The sequence below is a fragment of the Oncorhynchus mykiss genome, chromosome 3, assembly GCF_057628025.1.
Source record: "Oncorhynchus mykiss isolate SJ-2025 chromosome 3, ASM5762802v1, whole genome shotgun sequence".
NCBI lineage: Eukaryota > Metazoa > Chordata > Actinopteri > Salmoniformes > Salmonidae > Oncorhynchus > Oncorhynchus mykiss.
Window position 1 is genome coordinate 18,388,231 of NC_143024.1, and position 17,645 is coordinate 18,405,875.

General features: G+C 41.1%; 1 protein-coding gene across 1 annotated transcript; it reads left to right on the forward strand.

The window, feature by feature from the left end:
* Positions 1-444: 444 nt before the first annotated feature.
* Positions 445-10,448, forward strand: LOC110508415 (uncharacterized). Its single transcript, XM_036967358.2, has 7 exons — positions 445-678; positions 7,972-8,005; positions 8,111-8,164; positions 8,396-8,662; positions 9,011-9,043; positions 9,202-9,343; positions 9,569-10,448. Exons 2-7 carry the CDS (start codon positions 7,984-7,986, stop codon positions 9,627-9,629), a joined length of 579 nt encoding a protein of 192 aa, XP_036823253.2. The 5' UTR covers positions 445-678; positions 7,972-7,983; the 3' UTR covers positions 9,630-10,448.
* The last annotated feature ends 7,197 nt before the right edge of the window (positions 10,449-17,645 follow it).

Here is a 17,645-nt window from a genome sequence, read left to right on the forward strand (position 1 = left end):
CATGGCCTCTGGTCTGTGTGAAATACCAACCAGACCCGAAATTTGACATTTGTTTAGTTCCTAAACTAGAGGTCTTCTGGGAGCCGGAAATTAGACCGAACCAAAATGGACACGCTAACTTCCCACCCCAACCTAACAGAATCTGCCCATTTTTGAAAATCAATACCCTACCCAATTTGGATCCGAGGTGGACCAGATTCGACCCGAAACATGTACAAGATGAGAGAGGGCCGGGTCCAAGTAGGGTCGGGTGTATATCTAACCCAAAATGATCTAAAAGATTAAAAGTGCAGCTTTATTGCTGTGTATGCCAGCAAAATTGATTTGACTTGATGTTTGAAGTTTTCTATCACTATAGGTGAATGTGTATTCGGAAATGTTTTCTTTTTTTTGAGTAGGATGATTGTAGAAAAGGCTCTAATTTTTCTTAAACTTTAGTTAAATGTCCCTTCAATTGCAGGCGCCTCTGAGCCACAAAAATGTGTAGAGATCGATTCGTATCAGTCCTCAAATGGCGCCGCTGACGTTATGCAGCATTTTGGGCACTAGAGCTCTCTATACATCTCTACGCTCTGAGCGGCACACCTGCAACCAATTTTATATTTTAGTTCTGTGCCATACAATCCAGGCAGTTTTAAAGAACCTCTCTACCTTTATCTGTGCGTCCAATACTCGAACGTAAGTAATCCGAAATATTGTTTACAGTTGATTTCCTTTTTCATGCATGTATAGTGCGTGTGCATATTCAATTAGATCTATAATTAAATGTCCTGTATACCTTGATTATAAAATAGCTCAATTGTTTAATATTCTTGCCTCACCACAAAATATCATAAAGATGTTCCTGAAAAGTGCAATATGCACTCATTTTACGATGCGCTGTAGGATGTTGAGTTACATCTTGATACGATTGGAAGGATCTTATTTATATATTTGTAAATGCTTTGGAGAGAATTCTAATTATAGTTCGAATACTTTAAGATTGTTACTGTGTGTATGTGAAGGAATATTATGTTGTAAAATGTGCTGAAGCTAACGTTTTTATTTTTAGCACATAAGTCAATGGAATTAAATGGACGATTTCAAAGGGCGAAAATAAATGGGAGCTCAAACTCTCTTAAACGCAACAAGTCTTTCTCCCTATACGTGTCCTCCAACCGGGACAGCTGCACGCGTATCAGCTCCTATCTCACCCAGTGCATTCAGAATAGGCAACCTGCCATAACCAGGTTATGCGATGATCGCGTGACAGACAGCAGTGCATAATTCCAATAATGTGTCGGTAACTCTGCATTAATAACTTAACTTATTTTTCAACGAAAGCCACGGGACAGAACTAGCGTATGACGAGTGAGTCACTCTGCTTTATGGTGACAAATATCACACTTGGCTCGAGTCATTCAACATTTGTCTTAACTATCTTATTTAAAAACGAACATAACAATATTCTGCAACAAATATAGGACGAATGAAAGTGAAATTAAAATGAGCAATAACAATATTTTCATCCTCTCCTGCAACAAGTACACTACATGAACAAAAGTATGTGGACACCTGCTCCTGGAACATCTCATTCCAAAATCATGGGCATTGATATGGAGTTGGTCCTGCATTTGCTGCTATAACAGCCTCCATTCTTCTGGGAAGGCTTTCCACTAGATGCTGGAACATTGCTGCTATAACAGCCTCCACTCTTCTGGGAAGGCTTTCCACTAGATGCTGCTATAACAGCCTCCACTCTTCTGGGAAGGCTTTCCGTTTGGCGGTTAGGTCTGGTTCACAGTCATCGGTTAGGCCTGGTTCAGTCAGCGTTCAAATTCATCCCAAAGGTGTTCGATGGGGTAAATGCCAGGATCTGTGCAGGCCAGTCAAGTTCTTCCACGCTGAACTCGACAAACCATTTATGTATGGACCTCGCTTTGTGCACAGGGTCATTGTCACGCTGAAACAGGAAAGGGACTTCCCCAAACTGTTGCCACAAAGTTGGAAGCACAAAATTGCCTAGAATGTATGCTGTAGGGATAAGATTTATCTTCACTAGAACTAAGAGCCCCAGACCATTATTCCTCTTCCACCGAACTTTACATTTGGCACTATGCATTTGGACAGATAGCGTTCTCCTGGCATCCGCCGAACCCAGATTACTCCGGATTGTCAGATGGTGAAGTGTGATTCAACACTCTAGAGAACACGTTTCCAGAGTCCAATGGTGGCAAGCTTTACTCCACTCCAGCTGAAGTTTGGCATTGCACATGGTGATCTTAGGCTTGTGTGCGTCTGCTCAGCCATGGAAACTAATTCCATGAAGATCCCAACAAACAGTACATGTGCTGTTGTTGCTTCCAGTGGCAGTTTGGAACTCGGTAGTGAGTGTTGCAACTGAGGACAGCCAATTTTAAATGTATTATTTTTATATTTTTTTACGCTCTTCAGCACTCGGCAGAACCTTTCTGTGCGCTTGTGCAGCCTACCACTTCGCGGTTGAGGTGTTGTTGCTCCTAGACTTTCCACTTCGCAATAACAGTACTTAGTTGACCGGGGCAGCAGGGCTGAAATTTGACTAACTGACTTGTTGGAAAGTTGCCATCTTATGACAGTGCCGCGTTGAAAGTCACTAAGCTCTTCAGTACGGGTCATTCTACTGCCAATGTTTGTCTATGGAGATTGCATGGCGGTGTGTGCGATTCTATACATCTGTCAGCAACTTGTGTGGCTGAAGTAGTCAAATACACTAAATGGCCTTCAAATTAGTGGATCTCCCTGGCATATTACAACATTTATGCAGCAGCATACAAGACATATTTTTGGACTCACTGTTGTGCTATGGTCACTTGAACAGGAAGGTGGTGCTGCAGACCTTGTGGGAAAACTGTCATCAAAGTCTGGCATTCTCTAGATGAAGTCATGCTGGATTGATAGCATGGCCAATGTATTCAACTTCTGGCCCATGGAGTTGCGTGTGAATGTTTATCCTTTTAAGCTTAGGAAAAGAGACCCTTCGGACAGATGTTTAAAACCCTTAAACCCAGACTTGAACCATACACCCTCTCCACCAAATGACAGGCAGGGAAGCAACACGTTCATTTAGACACTGATTCCTTCCTAACCACTCACGGTTGATTTTTTTCCCACTTCTGAATATCTTTGGCCGATGAACACCAAAACATTGTATCTTTAATTTGTCTTCTTATGAAAAGGATTTGCCAGTAGATTGTCAAAATGATTCATGATGACGGCTTATCTAGCTTGCTAGCCTGCTACCTAACATTTTGAAAGTATGATGGTGACATGATTTGTCATATCAAAGCTAGAAATGTGATTTGTCCATTTTTATCTGTGGCCAATGGACGGGCACTTCTATTGTAAATCTATGGCAGCACCCAAGGGGACTTCATCTGCCTAGCTCTCCCTGTAGATTATGTGGTGAGTGTCCCCATGAGTGACAACATTGAGCCAATAAAGTTATATTATGTGATTAGTTAGGCCAGTTAGCCTCCCTCACATCATTCAAGAAGATTGAAATTCATATTCCCGTGAAACTAATTGAGATCAAATGGTTGGCATGCGTGCGGCATGGACATTTGACCTCTAAAACGTAAAGAATTGTCGTTCACGATTGACAGTGATGGCCAAATAAAAACTATAACACTGGTTATAATACATGTAAAGCAATTGCCATGTGTGGTCAACTGACAACTCCAGCACCATTTTGATTGAGACAATATTATTGTGTTGCTTTGAGACAAGCATGGGAACTCCTCTTGACAGATCAATCAGTCAGATGTCTGTTTTCACTGAATCTCCGTTTCGATATTTGGTTACAATTAGGCTGGGAAATGTCAGCTAATTTGATCAAGAGCATTCACCTCATTCATCTAGAATTTGAAAACAAGGCAGATATTGTACACACACGCATTATGGCCTACTGATGAGCTTCCCTGATTTCCTGAACTATACAATACTTTTCTGATTCATTTCAGTCTCTTGGCCTACCTGATGAGCTTCCCTGATTTCCTGAACTTTACAATACTTTTCTGATTCATTTCAGTCTCTTGGCCTACCTGATGAGCTTCCCTGATTTCCTGAACTATACAATACTTTTCTGATTCATTTCAGTCTCTTGGCCTACCTGATGAGCTTCCCTGATTTCCTGAACTATACAATACTTTTCTGATTCATTTCAGTCTCTTGGCCTACCTGATGAGCTTCCCTGATTTCCTGAACTATACAATACTTTTCTGATTCATTTCAGTCTCTTGGCCTACCTGATGAGCTTCCCTGATTTCCTGAACTATACAATACTTTTCTGATTCATTTCAGTCTCTTGGCCTACCTGATGAGCTTCCCTGATTTCCTGAACTATACAATACTTTTCTGATTCATTTCAGTCTCTTGGCCTACCTGATGAGCTTCCCTGATTTCCTGAACTATACAATACTTTTCTGATTCATTTCAGTCTCTTGGCCTACCTGATGAGCTTCCCTGATTTCCTGAACTATACAATACTTTTCTGATTCATTTCAGTCTCTTGGCCTACCTGATGAGCTTCCCTGATTTCCTGAACTATACAATACTTTTCTGATTCATTTCAGTCTCTTGGCCTACTGATGAGCTTCCCTGATTTCCTGAACTATACAATACTTTTCTGATTCATTTCAGTCTCTTGGCCTACTGATGAGCTTCCCTGATTTCCTGAACTATACAATACTTTTCTGATTCATTTCAGTCTCTTGGCCTACCTGATGAGCTTCCCTGATTTCCTGAACTATACAATACTTTTCTGATTCATTTCAGTCTCTTGGCCTACCTGATGAGCTTCCCTGATTTCCTGAACTATACAATACTTTTCTGATTCATTTCAGTCTCTTGGCCTACCTGATGAGCTTCCCTGATTTCCTGAACTATACAATACTTTTCTGATTCATTTCAGTCTCTTGGCCTACCTGATGAGCTTCCCTGATTTCCTGAACTATACAATACTTTTCTGATTCATTTCAGTCTCTTGGCCTACCTGATGAGCTTCCCTGATTTCCTGAACTATACAATACTTTTCTGATTCATTTCAGTCTCTTGGCCTACCTGATGAGCTTCCCTGATTTCCTGAACTATACAATACTTTTCTGATTCATTTCAGTCTCTTGGCCTACTGATGAGCTTCCCTGATTTCCTGAACTATACAATACTTTTCTGATTCATTTCAGTCTCTTGGCCTACTGATGAGCTTCCCTGATTTCCTGAACTATACCATACTTTTCTGATTCATTTCAGTCTCTTGGCCTACTGATGCGAATACATATTTGTACACTTTCCCCATAGGCTATTCAAGTCATTTGACTTATTCTTTATTGTTTAAAAAGGCCTACATTGTTTACATTTTTTAAAACATTTTTAATTTCACCTTTTTCTTTAACCAGGTAGGCCAGTTGAGAACAAGTTCTCATTTACATCTGTGACCTGGCCAAGATAAAGCAAAGCAGTGCGACACAAACGAGTTACACATGGAAGAAACAAACGTACAGTCCAGAACACAATAGAAGATCTGTATACAGTGTGTGCAAAAGAAGTAAGGAGTAGCAATAAATAGGCCTTAGTGGCAAAGTAATTACAATTTAGCAATTAACACTGGAATGATAGATGTGCAGATGAGGATGTGCAAGTATAAATACTGGTGTAAAAGAGCAACAACAAATATGGGGTAGGTAGTTGGTTGGATGGGCTATTTACAGGTTTTAAAATATTGCTGTAGCTTGTGTTTTGTCACATTTATAGTCTGCAGTCAAAAATCCATCAAATGGGCAGTCAGCACAGCAAATATAAAACAGCTGGTGTTTAACTTGTGGCCGTCAATGAACAGCAGGCAGCAGCTTGAAGATATGTCAAAATACAATGGCAGGAAGAATCTTTTTTTTTTTTAATAGGTGAGTACAACTGGAAAGGTGGACTATAACTTCCCCCTCATATTGTAGGCCTAAAATCGGTGTATCCACTCTTCATTGGCCTACGCTATTGGTTGCATTTAACCTGTTTGGGGTAGGGGGCAGCATTTTCACTTTTGGATAAATAGCGTGCCCAAACTGAACTGCCTCCTACTCTGTCCCAGATCCTAATATATGCATACTATCATTAGTATTGGATAGAAAACACTCTGAAGTTTCTAAAACTGTTTTAATCATGTCTGTGAGTATAACATAACTTATTTAGCAGGCGAAAACCCGAGGACAAACCATTCAGATTATTATTTTTAAGTGTGTCTTTTCAATAAGTTTTCATGGGGAATCCAGAATTCTAATCAACTTTCCTGCAGTTCCTACCGCTTCCACTGGATGTCACCAGTTTGTAGAAATTGGTTGAGGTCTTTCCTTTGTGTAATGAAGAAGTACCATAGCTCAGAACGAGCGTCACTTCATGTGTACCTTTTGATAGAGGCGCATAACCAGAAAAGTAGCGTCAGTTTGTTTTGCTCCTGTATTGTACACAGATCATCCTGTCTTCAATTTGATCGATTATATAAGTTTAGAAATACCTAAAGTTGTATTACAAAAGTAGTTTGAAATGTTTTGGCAAAGTTTACAGGTAACTTTTGAGATATTTTGTAGCGACGTTGCGTAAGTTGGAAGCGGTGTTTTTCTGGATCAAACGCGCCAAATAAATGGACATTTTGGATATATATCGACGGAATTAATCGAACAAAAGGACCATTTGTGATGTTTATGGGACATATTGGAGTGCCAACAAAAGAAGCTCGTCAAAGGTAAGGCATGATTTATATTTTTATTTCTGCGTTGTGTCGCGCCTGCAGAGTTTAAATATGCTACTCTCATTGTTTACTGTTGTTCTATCATCAGATAATAGCTTCTTATGCTTTCGCCGAAAAGCCTTTTTGAAATCTGACATGTTGGCTGGATTCACAACGAGTGTAGCTTTAATTTGCTATCTTGCATGTGTAATTTAATGAATTTTCCCTGGCTATTGGCCATGTGGGACACAAGCTTCCCGCCTACCCCAGAGAGGTTTTAATAAATGGATCGTTCGTTGTGTTGCTCTCTGTATGTATGTCGGAGTAGCTTGTCATTAAAAAAATGTGTGTGGTATAAAAAAAATATTATTGTAACGTCTCCAGTCATGTAGAATTGCAGGAAATGAATACCATCTTAATTAAAGATTCCCAATTTAAGAGATTGACCTGATATTTCTTATATCCGTAGATTACGGCAGGTAGCTGTAGCCATCGTGGTTAGTGTTGGGCCAGCAACCTGATTTATTTTGAACAAACGCAACGGAACATAACTAGTTTGAGTCAATCAGCTTTATGCTGACGCATATCACACTTTACTCGACTCATTCAACATTAGTCAACTTCTATTTAAAATAACAAAAATGGCCCATAAAATAACACATTTACAAAAATATAGGACCAATAAAATGTGACATTAAAATATACCTTTTCATAACTTTTTAAGCTACATGGTGATACATTGGTTAACGCCTACTAAAACTAAATAGGCCATGCTTATGTTAATAATACTCTGTTGCGCTTCACTGCACTGACATTTCTTCCCTCCTTATCAACGACAAACGACGTCCATGCAGAGGATTTCCTTCAGTTTTTCCTCCATTTAGGCCTGCTCTTTCTCCTTCCGTTTGTATTTTTTTAATGTGAAAAATAATCTTTCATACGCTCACTATGAAAATTCAATGTGTGAAATGTGCCTTTATGTTGGTCATAAATGACCAACATCAATGCCAAGGGGTGGTAGGTAGCCTAGTGGTTAGTGTTGGGCCAGTAACCGACATTTTGCAGAATGGAATCCCCAAGCTGACAAGGTAAAAATCTGTCATTCTGCCCCTGAACAAGGCAGATCAATACTTCATGACTGGGGGGAAAATGGCTCAGTACTCTTGATGACATTGATGAATGGCAGCAAAAGTTTGCATAATGTTTACACAATGTTTATTTGCTTTACGCCACAGTAACATCCAAACATGAGTGGGGCGATACATCCAAGTAAGTCAACAATGTGTTTTTGAGTTTTAGTCATATAGAAATCGTTAACAAGACCACGAGTGGGTGTTTGCACATGCATGAGCCCTTTTTTTCTTTGTTTCGTAGTCTGCCTGGCTCTGTGTCTGGCTGGCTGGGCTGTATCTGGTGCTTCTGTTGAAGGTGAGCTGTTCTCATGCCTGCCATGCATGTGTTCATCAAGTTGATCTCACCATTTCATTTGTGCATTTTTAATTCCCTAAACATAATTTGTATATTAAAGTACAGTGAGGATGTAGAGTAATGTTTTGACCCAGTCTGATCTAAAACTCAGTGTAGTAACGTTGATATTTAATGTTGTCTGAGTACTCTGTTTAACTAGCCCTCTTCCTGTTGCCTTCATCTCTCTTGCAGCTCAGAAGACCTCCCCAGTCTGTTACCTCTGTAACCATGATAACTGCCCAACCGTTGAGTATGTTTATGACCATTTTACTGCTAATTTGACTCTGTGGTCGCGAGGTAAAATGGTGGACCTCCCTCCCTGCCCCACCCACTCCCCTCTGTCATCTGGAGGATGCTTGGTGTGTGTTGACAACCAGAAGATCTACGCTGTGTGTGACTCAGAGATCATCAAGCCAGTCTTTGAGGGCCAAGGCAACTCCATGCCTATCATCAAAGCCAGTGAGTTTCTGTGGGGGCCCATGAAAGTACAACCTGGGAAGAGGATAGTCAATAGAGGGAACAAACAAAGCAGTTTACAGGAAATGGTCATAGGTGTCAATTTATTATTGCTAAGGTGCCATTGGAAGTTGTAGTTTATTATACAGTATGGTATATTGCTTTATTGTGTCTCAAACCAGTCACTGCTATGAGCATTTCCCAGCTGATCCAGCCCTTTGTTGTAGGGACTCATTCCTGTACTGTCATTACAGATTGCCCCAGCATTGTTTCAACTAATAATACCTGTCCTGTCATTACAGATTGCAAAAGCATTGTTTCAACATAATAATACCTGTACTGTCATTACAGATTGCAAAAGCATTGTTTCAACTGATTGGACGGGTGAGTGCCATTCAATATTCAAACTGTATTTCACTTTGTTGTTCATCGAGGAATTTCTACAAATCTATTCTGAAGATCAACAATCTGTAGTAGTGTATAACAGTCTTAGATGATGATTAGTGTTCAAATGCTCCCCTGTCCTCCTCTCCCACAAACAGATCCAAATGTCCCCACTTCCACCCCTGGTGGTACTGGGAGGTTATCTAAGGAAGAAGAGATCACTATTGGCATTTTAGCTGCTACCCTCTCCTTCCTTGCCATCCTCGGCATTGTTGCTTGGCGCTACAAGGACCAGATTAAGTAAGCAGGCGGTTTACGGGCTAAAATACATATCCCCCTCTATCGGTGAATACAGGTTTAACACATGTGGTATACATGCTTTTATACAGTCACTAAGCCTGGGCACCTAACCTGACTCTTTCATTTAACTATATTGTTGCCTTCTGTGTTTTTAAAGAGCGGTGAGAGAATTACACATCAATGTGCTCTCTTTTGGCAGATTTATTTGACTGATTGTCTTTTCAGGTGTCTTCCAGTGGCCCTTCCAGCGGTCAAATCAGGGGAACCCCAGTGTTATCCAAATTAACTGAAGAAAGAGTTTGATACCATCAGCCGAGGAATAGTTGGACCTGCAGGGAATAGGGGTGTGCCAAGATTTGAATCTCATTTACATTTACCCTGTTTAGAAATGTATTGGATATGTCCTATTTAAACCTATGGTGTGTATTTAATCTGCAACCAGTGTTCTCTTAGGTTCAGATGACCTTCAGCTCTATCAGCCAGGTGGCTGTGTAGCTGTAACACTGTCTCCCCATCACGTCGGGTTGTTAGTTTAAAAGCTTTAACTCTGCACATTTACAACAGGCAAGTTTTTAAAAACAGTGCTTCAAACTAATCATGGTCTAGATTGAAGACCATTAATAGTCAGTTGAATCAGTTGTGCTATAGATTGTTTACCTAAGCAGCCCATATATTTATCCCAGATTGTGAATACAATAAGGCATTATGTCATACTGGAGTCAGGGAGGTAAACAGGAAAGCTCTTGTTCTGTTTTGGTATTAACTGTTCATATCCATAGTGACCCACTTGAAACAAATAGACATTTCTGTATCTAGGTTTGGTGTAATTGACCTGATTTGTAAATCGACCTGTACAGTTGCTCTGTGTTTGGCTGAGAGACTGCTGTGGGAACAACCATGACACAGAAAACTGGATTAAAAGTTGAAATGCTTTCAGTGTGTATCCAGATATGGATTTTAGTCAATAGGAATGGAACTCCTAAAACCTGTTTCCTGTCCCTTTCACCCTTTCTTCTTCTCTGGGTATGGCCTCACCAGTTGTATAAACAGATGCTATGCAAACTGCTATTTATGAGCTGTGTAAATATACACATACCCAGCCAGCGATCCCAGGTCTTTGGTGTTTATTCTGAAAATAGACAAGGAAAGAGCACATAAGATGAGCATCACTTGCACCAGGATATTGATGGCTGTAGAATCCCTTGTATGTAAATAGTAGACTGTGCTTTTTCTAATCAAATAGAACAATGACAAAGAGAGGACGGAATAGATTATGCATCAACTGACAATACACAAGGAAAGAACTTGAATTAATTTTGACATGACTGCATAATCTAGTCTGCTTTGGTGACAAAACAGATGTCACTGTGATAGACTGCGTCCAGTTTGTTGAGTAGAGTGTTGGAGGCTATTTTATAGATGACATCACCGAAGTTGAGGATCGGTAGGATGGTCAGTTTTACGAGAATGTGTTTGGCAGCATGAGTGAAGGATGCTTTGTTGCGATAAAGGAAGCTGATTCTAGATTTAATTTTGGATTGGAGATGCTTAATGTGAGTCTGGAAGGAGAGTTTACAGTCTAACCAGACACCCAGGTATTTGTAGTTGTCCACGTATTCTAAGTCAGAGCCGTCCAGAGTAGTGATGCTGGACGGGCGAGCAGGTGCGGGCAGCGATTGAAAAGCATGCATTTAGTTTTACTTTACTACGCACAATTAGTCTAGTGTCGTCCGGGTTAGGGAGGGCTTGGCCGGTAGGGATGTCCTTGTCTCATCGCGCACCAGCGACTCCTGTGGCGGGCCGGACGCAGTGCGCGCTAACCAAGGTTGCCAGGTGCACAGTGTTTCCTCCGTCACATTGGTGCGGCTGGCTTCCGGGTTGGATGCGTGCTGTGTTAAGAAGCAGTGCGGCTTGGTTGGGTTGTGTATCGGAGGACGCATGACATTCAACCTTCGTCTCTCTCGAGCCCGTACGGGAGTTGTAGCGATGAGACAAGATAGTAGCTACTACAACAATTGGATACCACGAAATTGGGGAGAAAAGGCGTAAAAAAATAATAATAATAATTTTTAAAAAATTATAGACTGATCATTTCTTTGTCAGTGGGCAAACGTACAAAATCAGCAGGGGATCACTGTAAGGGGACAGGACAACTTCACCGCATCAAAGGGATGATGGACGGGGCCATACTACCACTGGTGGAAATATGTATTTTGTCTTATGGGGTCATAAGATAGTAGCTTCCCCCATTGGGTCATAAGATAGTAGCTTCCCCCATTGGGTCATAAGATAGTAGCTTCCCCCATTGGGTCATAAGATAGTAGCTTCCCCCATTGGGTCATAAGATAGTAGCTTCCCCCATTGGGTCATAAGATAGTAGCTTCCCCCATTGGGTCATAAGACAAAATACATATTTCCACCAGTGGTAGTATATACAGTGAGGGGAAAAAAGTACTTGAGGAATACCTGACATGATGACTCCTTGCTGTCCCCAGTCCACCTGACCGTGCTGCTGCTCCAGTTTAAACTGTTCTGCATTATTATTATTCGACCATGCTGGTCATTTATGAACATTTGAACATCTTGGCCATGTTTTGTTATAATCTCCACCCGGCACAGCCAGAAGAGGACTGGCCACCCCACATAGCCTGGTTCCTCTGTAGGTTTCTTCCTAGGTTTTGGCCTTTCTAGGGAGTTTTTCCTAGCCACCGTGCTTCTACACCTGCATTGCTTGCTGTTTGGGGTTTTAGGCTGGGTTTCTGTACAGCACTTTTAGATATCAGCTGATGTACGAAGGGCTATATAAATACAGTTGATTTGATTTGATCCCCTGCGGATTTTGTACGTTTGCCCACTGACAAAGAAATGATCAGTCTATAATTTTTTAAAATTTTACCCCTTCTTCTCCCCAATTTTCGTGGTATCCAATTGTTTTTAGTAGCTACTAGGTTCGAGCTTTAAGCGTCCGTGAGTTTTAATAGGTTCATTTAGAACCGAACACTGAAACTCAGGGTAGGAGTGTTCATTCAAGAAAGTCTGTTGAAGTTGAATTGAGAAGATGGATGATGGGATTCAAGGTTGATGTTCTATTGATGTGTTGAGAAGAAGAGTTTGTGACTACAGTACCAGTCAAAAGTTTCTTTATTTTTACTATTTTATAAATTGTAGAATAATAGTAAAGACATCAAAACTATAAAATAACACATGGAATCATGTAGAAACCAAAAAAAAAGTGTTAAACAAATCAAAATATATTTTATATGAGATTCTTCAAAGTAGCCACCCTTTGCCTTGATGACAGCTGTTCCCATAGACTTTGTCACAGAAAAATGAGAAGCGCTACACTGTCTGTATGGTAAATTGTACATTGCTGGGAGGGGTTTCTATTTAATTAATTATTTTCTGGCTACTTGGAGTTTATATAATTCATTATATTTCTATAAGACTCATTCTATTGCTCTGTGATTGAATTTGGAAGTGGAATCAATCAATATGACACACTACCTCCCTGTGTTAAGAGAGTAAAGGCCACCCAGAGAGGCACTGAGGTGGACCGGGAGCTCCAGACACTGAAAAATGTGATCCTGCAGGGGTGGCCTGAAGTGAAAAAACATGTACCCCTGGAAGTAGCCATGTATTTTCACAACAGAGATGAGCTGAGTGTGCAAAATTGAGTTATCTTCAGAGGTGAGCGAGGCATTGTGCCTACCGCCCTGAGGTCAGAGATAATGCAGTTAATCCATTCCTCACACATAGGAACAGAGAAGAGCTTCGCGAATGTGTCTACTGGCCAGGCATGAACGCACAGCTGAGAACAAACATGGCACAATGTAGCACCTGCCCTGCATGGGGTGTGATGCAGCAGGAAGAGATGCTGAGGCCACACGAAGCACCAAAGCGTCCCTGGGAAAAATACGGGACTGACCCGTTCCAGTTCAACTATAGAGACTACATGGTCACAGTAGATTATCTCTCCAACTTCTGGGAAGTGAACCATTGAGAACACAGTCAAACGGTCATTAGAAAACTGAAGACACAATTTGCACGCTATGGGATACCTGACATCCTTTACTCAGACAATGGCCCCCAGTACTCTACAGACTAGTTCTGAAGTTTCATCAAGGCTTGGGACTTTACACACAAAACATAGTCTCCTGGATACCCGTAAAGTAATGGGAAAATGGAATAGGAGGTGAAAACAGTGTTGTAACGTTGCATTGATGTGACGACTGCTGTTCATCAAATTATTAACTGTTTATAATTACGTGATTAAATGAATCAGGTAATTATTAACACATTAACCTTTGGCTTTGAGTTTCAATTTCCCAAATTAACTCAAAGAATATAGATTTTACAACAGTCGCTAATTAATCAATTTCCTCTACAGTCTCATTCTGAACGTCACATAATCTGGGAATCTGCACAAACCCGAGTCTCACTAAATAAGTCCCTACCATTGAATTGATTATTTATTTAATAACAAGCTAAAATGATATAAGATACACAAACAGAGTCTAGACCATTGATTAGAACTTAGTACAATGAAACAGGTCCCTAGCGGGCCAACACAATATGTGTTACACAAAATGGTGATTTGAAAAGAGAGAATGCAATGGATGTAATGGAGTCCAGGTGAGTATCATGATGATCTGCAGGTGCACATAATGATGGTTGCCAGGTGTGCGTAATGATGGATCCCAGGACAGGTGGTTAGTATACAGGCGATGTCGAACACCGGAGGGGAGGAGCAGGAGTAGACTTGACAGTAGTCTAATTCTACAACAGAAACACTACCATTCAAAAGTTTGGGGTCACTTACAAATGTTCTTGTTTCTTAAAGAAAAGCAAATGTTTTTTCCATTAAAATAACATCAAATTGATCAGAAATACAGTGTAGACATTGTTAATGTTGTAAATGACTATTGTTGCTGGAAACGGCTGATTTGTTATGGAATATCTACATTAACAGCAACCATCACTCCTGTGTTCCAATGGCACGTTAGGTTAGCTAATCCAAGGTTATCATTTTAAAAGGCTAATTGATCATTAGAAAACCCTTTTGCAATTATGTTAGCACAGCTGAAAACTGTTGTCTGATTAAAGAAGCAATAAAACTGGCCTTTAGGCCTTTAGACTAGTTGAGTATCTGGTTTGGCGACAGTAAAACAAGCAGTGTCAGATTGAAAAGGTGAAACTGTATTACTCTAACCTTGATTGATGGGGACATGGTCATTACTGTGGAGATTGGTGGCAGGTTTGTACAGTGCCTTGCGAAAGTATTCGGCCCCCTTGAACTTTGCGACCTTTTGCCACATTTCAGGCTTCAAACATAAAGATATAAAACTGTATTTTTTTGTGAAGAATAAACAACAAGTGGGACACAATCATGAAGTGGAATGACATTTATTGGATATTTCAAACTTTTTTAACAAATCAAAAACTGAAAAATTGGGCGTGCAAAATTATTCAGCCCCTTTACTTTCAGTGCAGCAAACTCTCTCCAGAAGTTCAGTGAGGATCTCTGAATGATCCAATGTTGACCTAAATGACTAATGATGATAAATACAATCCACCTGTGTGTAATCAAGTCTCCGTATAAATGCACCTGCACTGTGATAGTCTCAGAGGTCCGTTAAAAGCGCAGAGAGCATCATGAAGAACAAGGAACACACCAGGCAGGTCCGAGATACTGTTGTGAAGAAGTTTAAAGCCGGATTTGGATACAAAAAGATTTCCCAAGCTTTAAACATCCCAAGGAGCACTGTGCAAGCGATAATATTGAAATGGAAGTAGTATCAGACCACTGCCGTCCCTCTAAACTTTCAGCTCATACAAGGAGAATACTGATCAGAGATGCAGCCGAGAGGCCCATGATCACTCTGGATGAACTGCAGAGATCTACAGCTGAGGTGGGAGACTCTGTCCATAGGACAACAATCAGTCGTATATTGCACAAATCTGGCCTTTATGGAAGAGTGGCAAGAAGAAAGCCATTTCTTAAAGATATCCATAAAAAGATGCTTGTTTAAAGTTTGCCACAAGCCACCTGGGAGACACACCAAACATGTGGAAGAAGGTCAGATGAAACCAAAATTGAACTTTTTGGCAACAATGCAAAACGTTATGTTTGGCGTAAAAGCAACACAGCTCATCACCCTGAACACACCATACCCACTGTCAAACATGGTGGTGGCAGCATCATGGTTTGGGCCTGCTTTTCTTCAGCAGGGACAGGGAAGATGGTTAAAATTGATGGGAAGATGGATGGAGCCAAATACAGGACCATTCTGGAAGAAAACCGGATGGAGTCTGCAAAAGACCTGAGACTGGGACGGAGATTTTGTCTTCCAACAAGACAATGATCCAAAACATAAAGCAAAATCTACAATGGAATGGTTCAAAAATAAACATATCCAGGTGTTAGAATGGCCAAGTCAAAGTCCAGACCTGAATCCAATCGAGAATCTGTGGAAAGAACTGAAAACTGCTGTTCACAAATGCTCTCCATCCAACCTCACTGAGCTCGAGCTGTTTTGCAAGGAGGAATGGGAAAACATTTCAGTCTCTCGATGTGCAAAACTGATAGAGACATACCCCAAGCGACTTACAGCTGTAATCGCAGCAAAAGGTGGCGCTACAAAGTATTAACTTAAGGGGGCTGAATAATTTTGCACGCCCAATTTTTTAGTTTTTGATTTGTTAAAAAAGTTTGAAATATCCAATAAATGTCGTTCCACTTCATGATTGTGTCCCACTTGTTGTTGATTCTTCACAAAAAAATACAGTTTTATATCTTTATGTTTGAAGCCTGAAATGTGGCAAAAGGTCACAAAGTTCAAGGGGGCCAAATACTTTCGCAAGGCACTGTAAGTTCCATGACTGCCGTTAGCTGGAGAACACAAAATAAAAGAGATTAATCAGTAATTTGTCTTTCACACCACAATAAAAGTACTGCTGCTAATACTGTCTGTCAACTGTGACAAACTTCCCATGTCACATCCTGTCACTCATTCATACAACAGCCTCTAGCAGCTTTGTTCTTAGTGTGTGTGTGTTTACTCACTGAGGCACTGCACGTCCCAAAATGGTGCCTGTAAGAGAGAAAAAAACTGGTTGAAAAGAGGACAGAGAGAGAAAGAAAATATTCTAGTAGATGTCCTGATTGAACATGTCAGGATTTACACCAACACTCACATGACATGACAACAAGGCTAATCTGAAAACAAGACTCCCTAAATTCTATCAGCACATCGATTGTGAAACCAGGTCTGGTAAAACCCTGGATCATTGTTATTCTATCTTCCGCGACGCATATAAGGTCCTCCCCCGCCCTCCTTTCGGAAAAGCTGACCACGACTCAATTTTGTTTCTTTCAGCGTACAGACAGAAACTAAAACAAGAAGCTCCCGCGCTCAGGTCTGTCAACGCTGGTCCGACCAATCTGATTCCACGCTTCAAGACTGCTTCGATCACGTGGATTGGGTTCCGCATTGCGTCCAACAACAAGGTGAGCGAGTTCATTAGAAAGTGCATTGGCGATGTTGTACCCACAGCGTCTATTAAAACATTCCCAAACCAGAAACCGTGGATTGATGGCAGCATTCGCGCGAAACTGATAGCGCGAACCACTGCTTTTAACCAGGGAAAGGTGACCGGAAACATGACCGAATACAAACATTGTAGCTATTCCCTCCACAAGGCAATCAAACAAGCTAAGCGTCAGTATAGAGAAAAAGTAGAGTTGCAATTCAACGGCTCAGACACAAGAGGTATGTGGCAGGGTCTACAGTCAATCACGGATTACAAAAAGAAAACCAGCCCCGTCGCAGACCAGGATGTCCTGCTCCCAGACAGACTAAATAACTTTTTGCTCGCTTTGAGGACAATACAGTGCCACTGACATGACCAGCTACCAAAACCTGTGGACTTTCCTTCACTGCAGCCTTCACTGCAGCCGAAGTGAGTAAAACATTTAAACGTGTTAACCCTCGCAAGGCTGCAGGCCCAGACGGCATCCCCAGCCGCATTCTCAGAGCATGCGCAGACCAGCTGGCTGGTGTGTTTACAGACATATTCAATCAATCCTTATCCCAGTCTGCTGTTCCCACATGCTTCAAGAGGGCCACCATTGTTCCTGTTCCCAAGAAAGCTAAGGTAACTGAGCTAAACGACTACTGCCCCGTAGCACTCACTTCCGTCATCATAAAGTACTTTGAGACAATATTCAAGGACCATATCACCTCCACCCTACCTGACACCCTAGACCCACTCCAATTTGCTTACCGCCCCAAATAGGTCCACA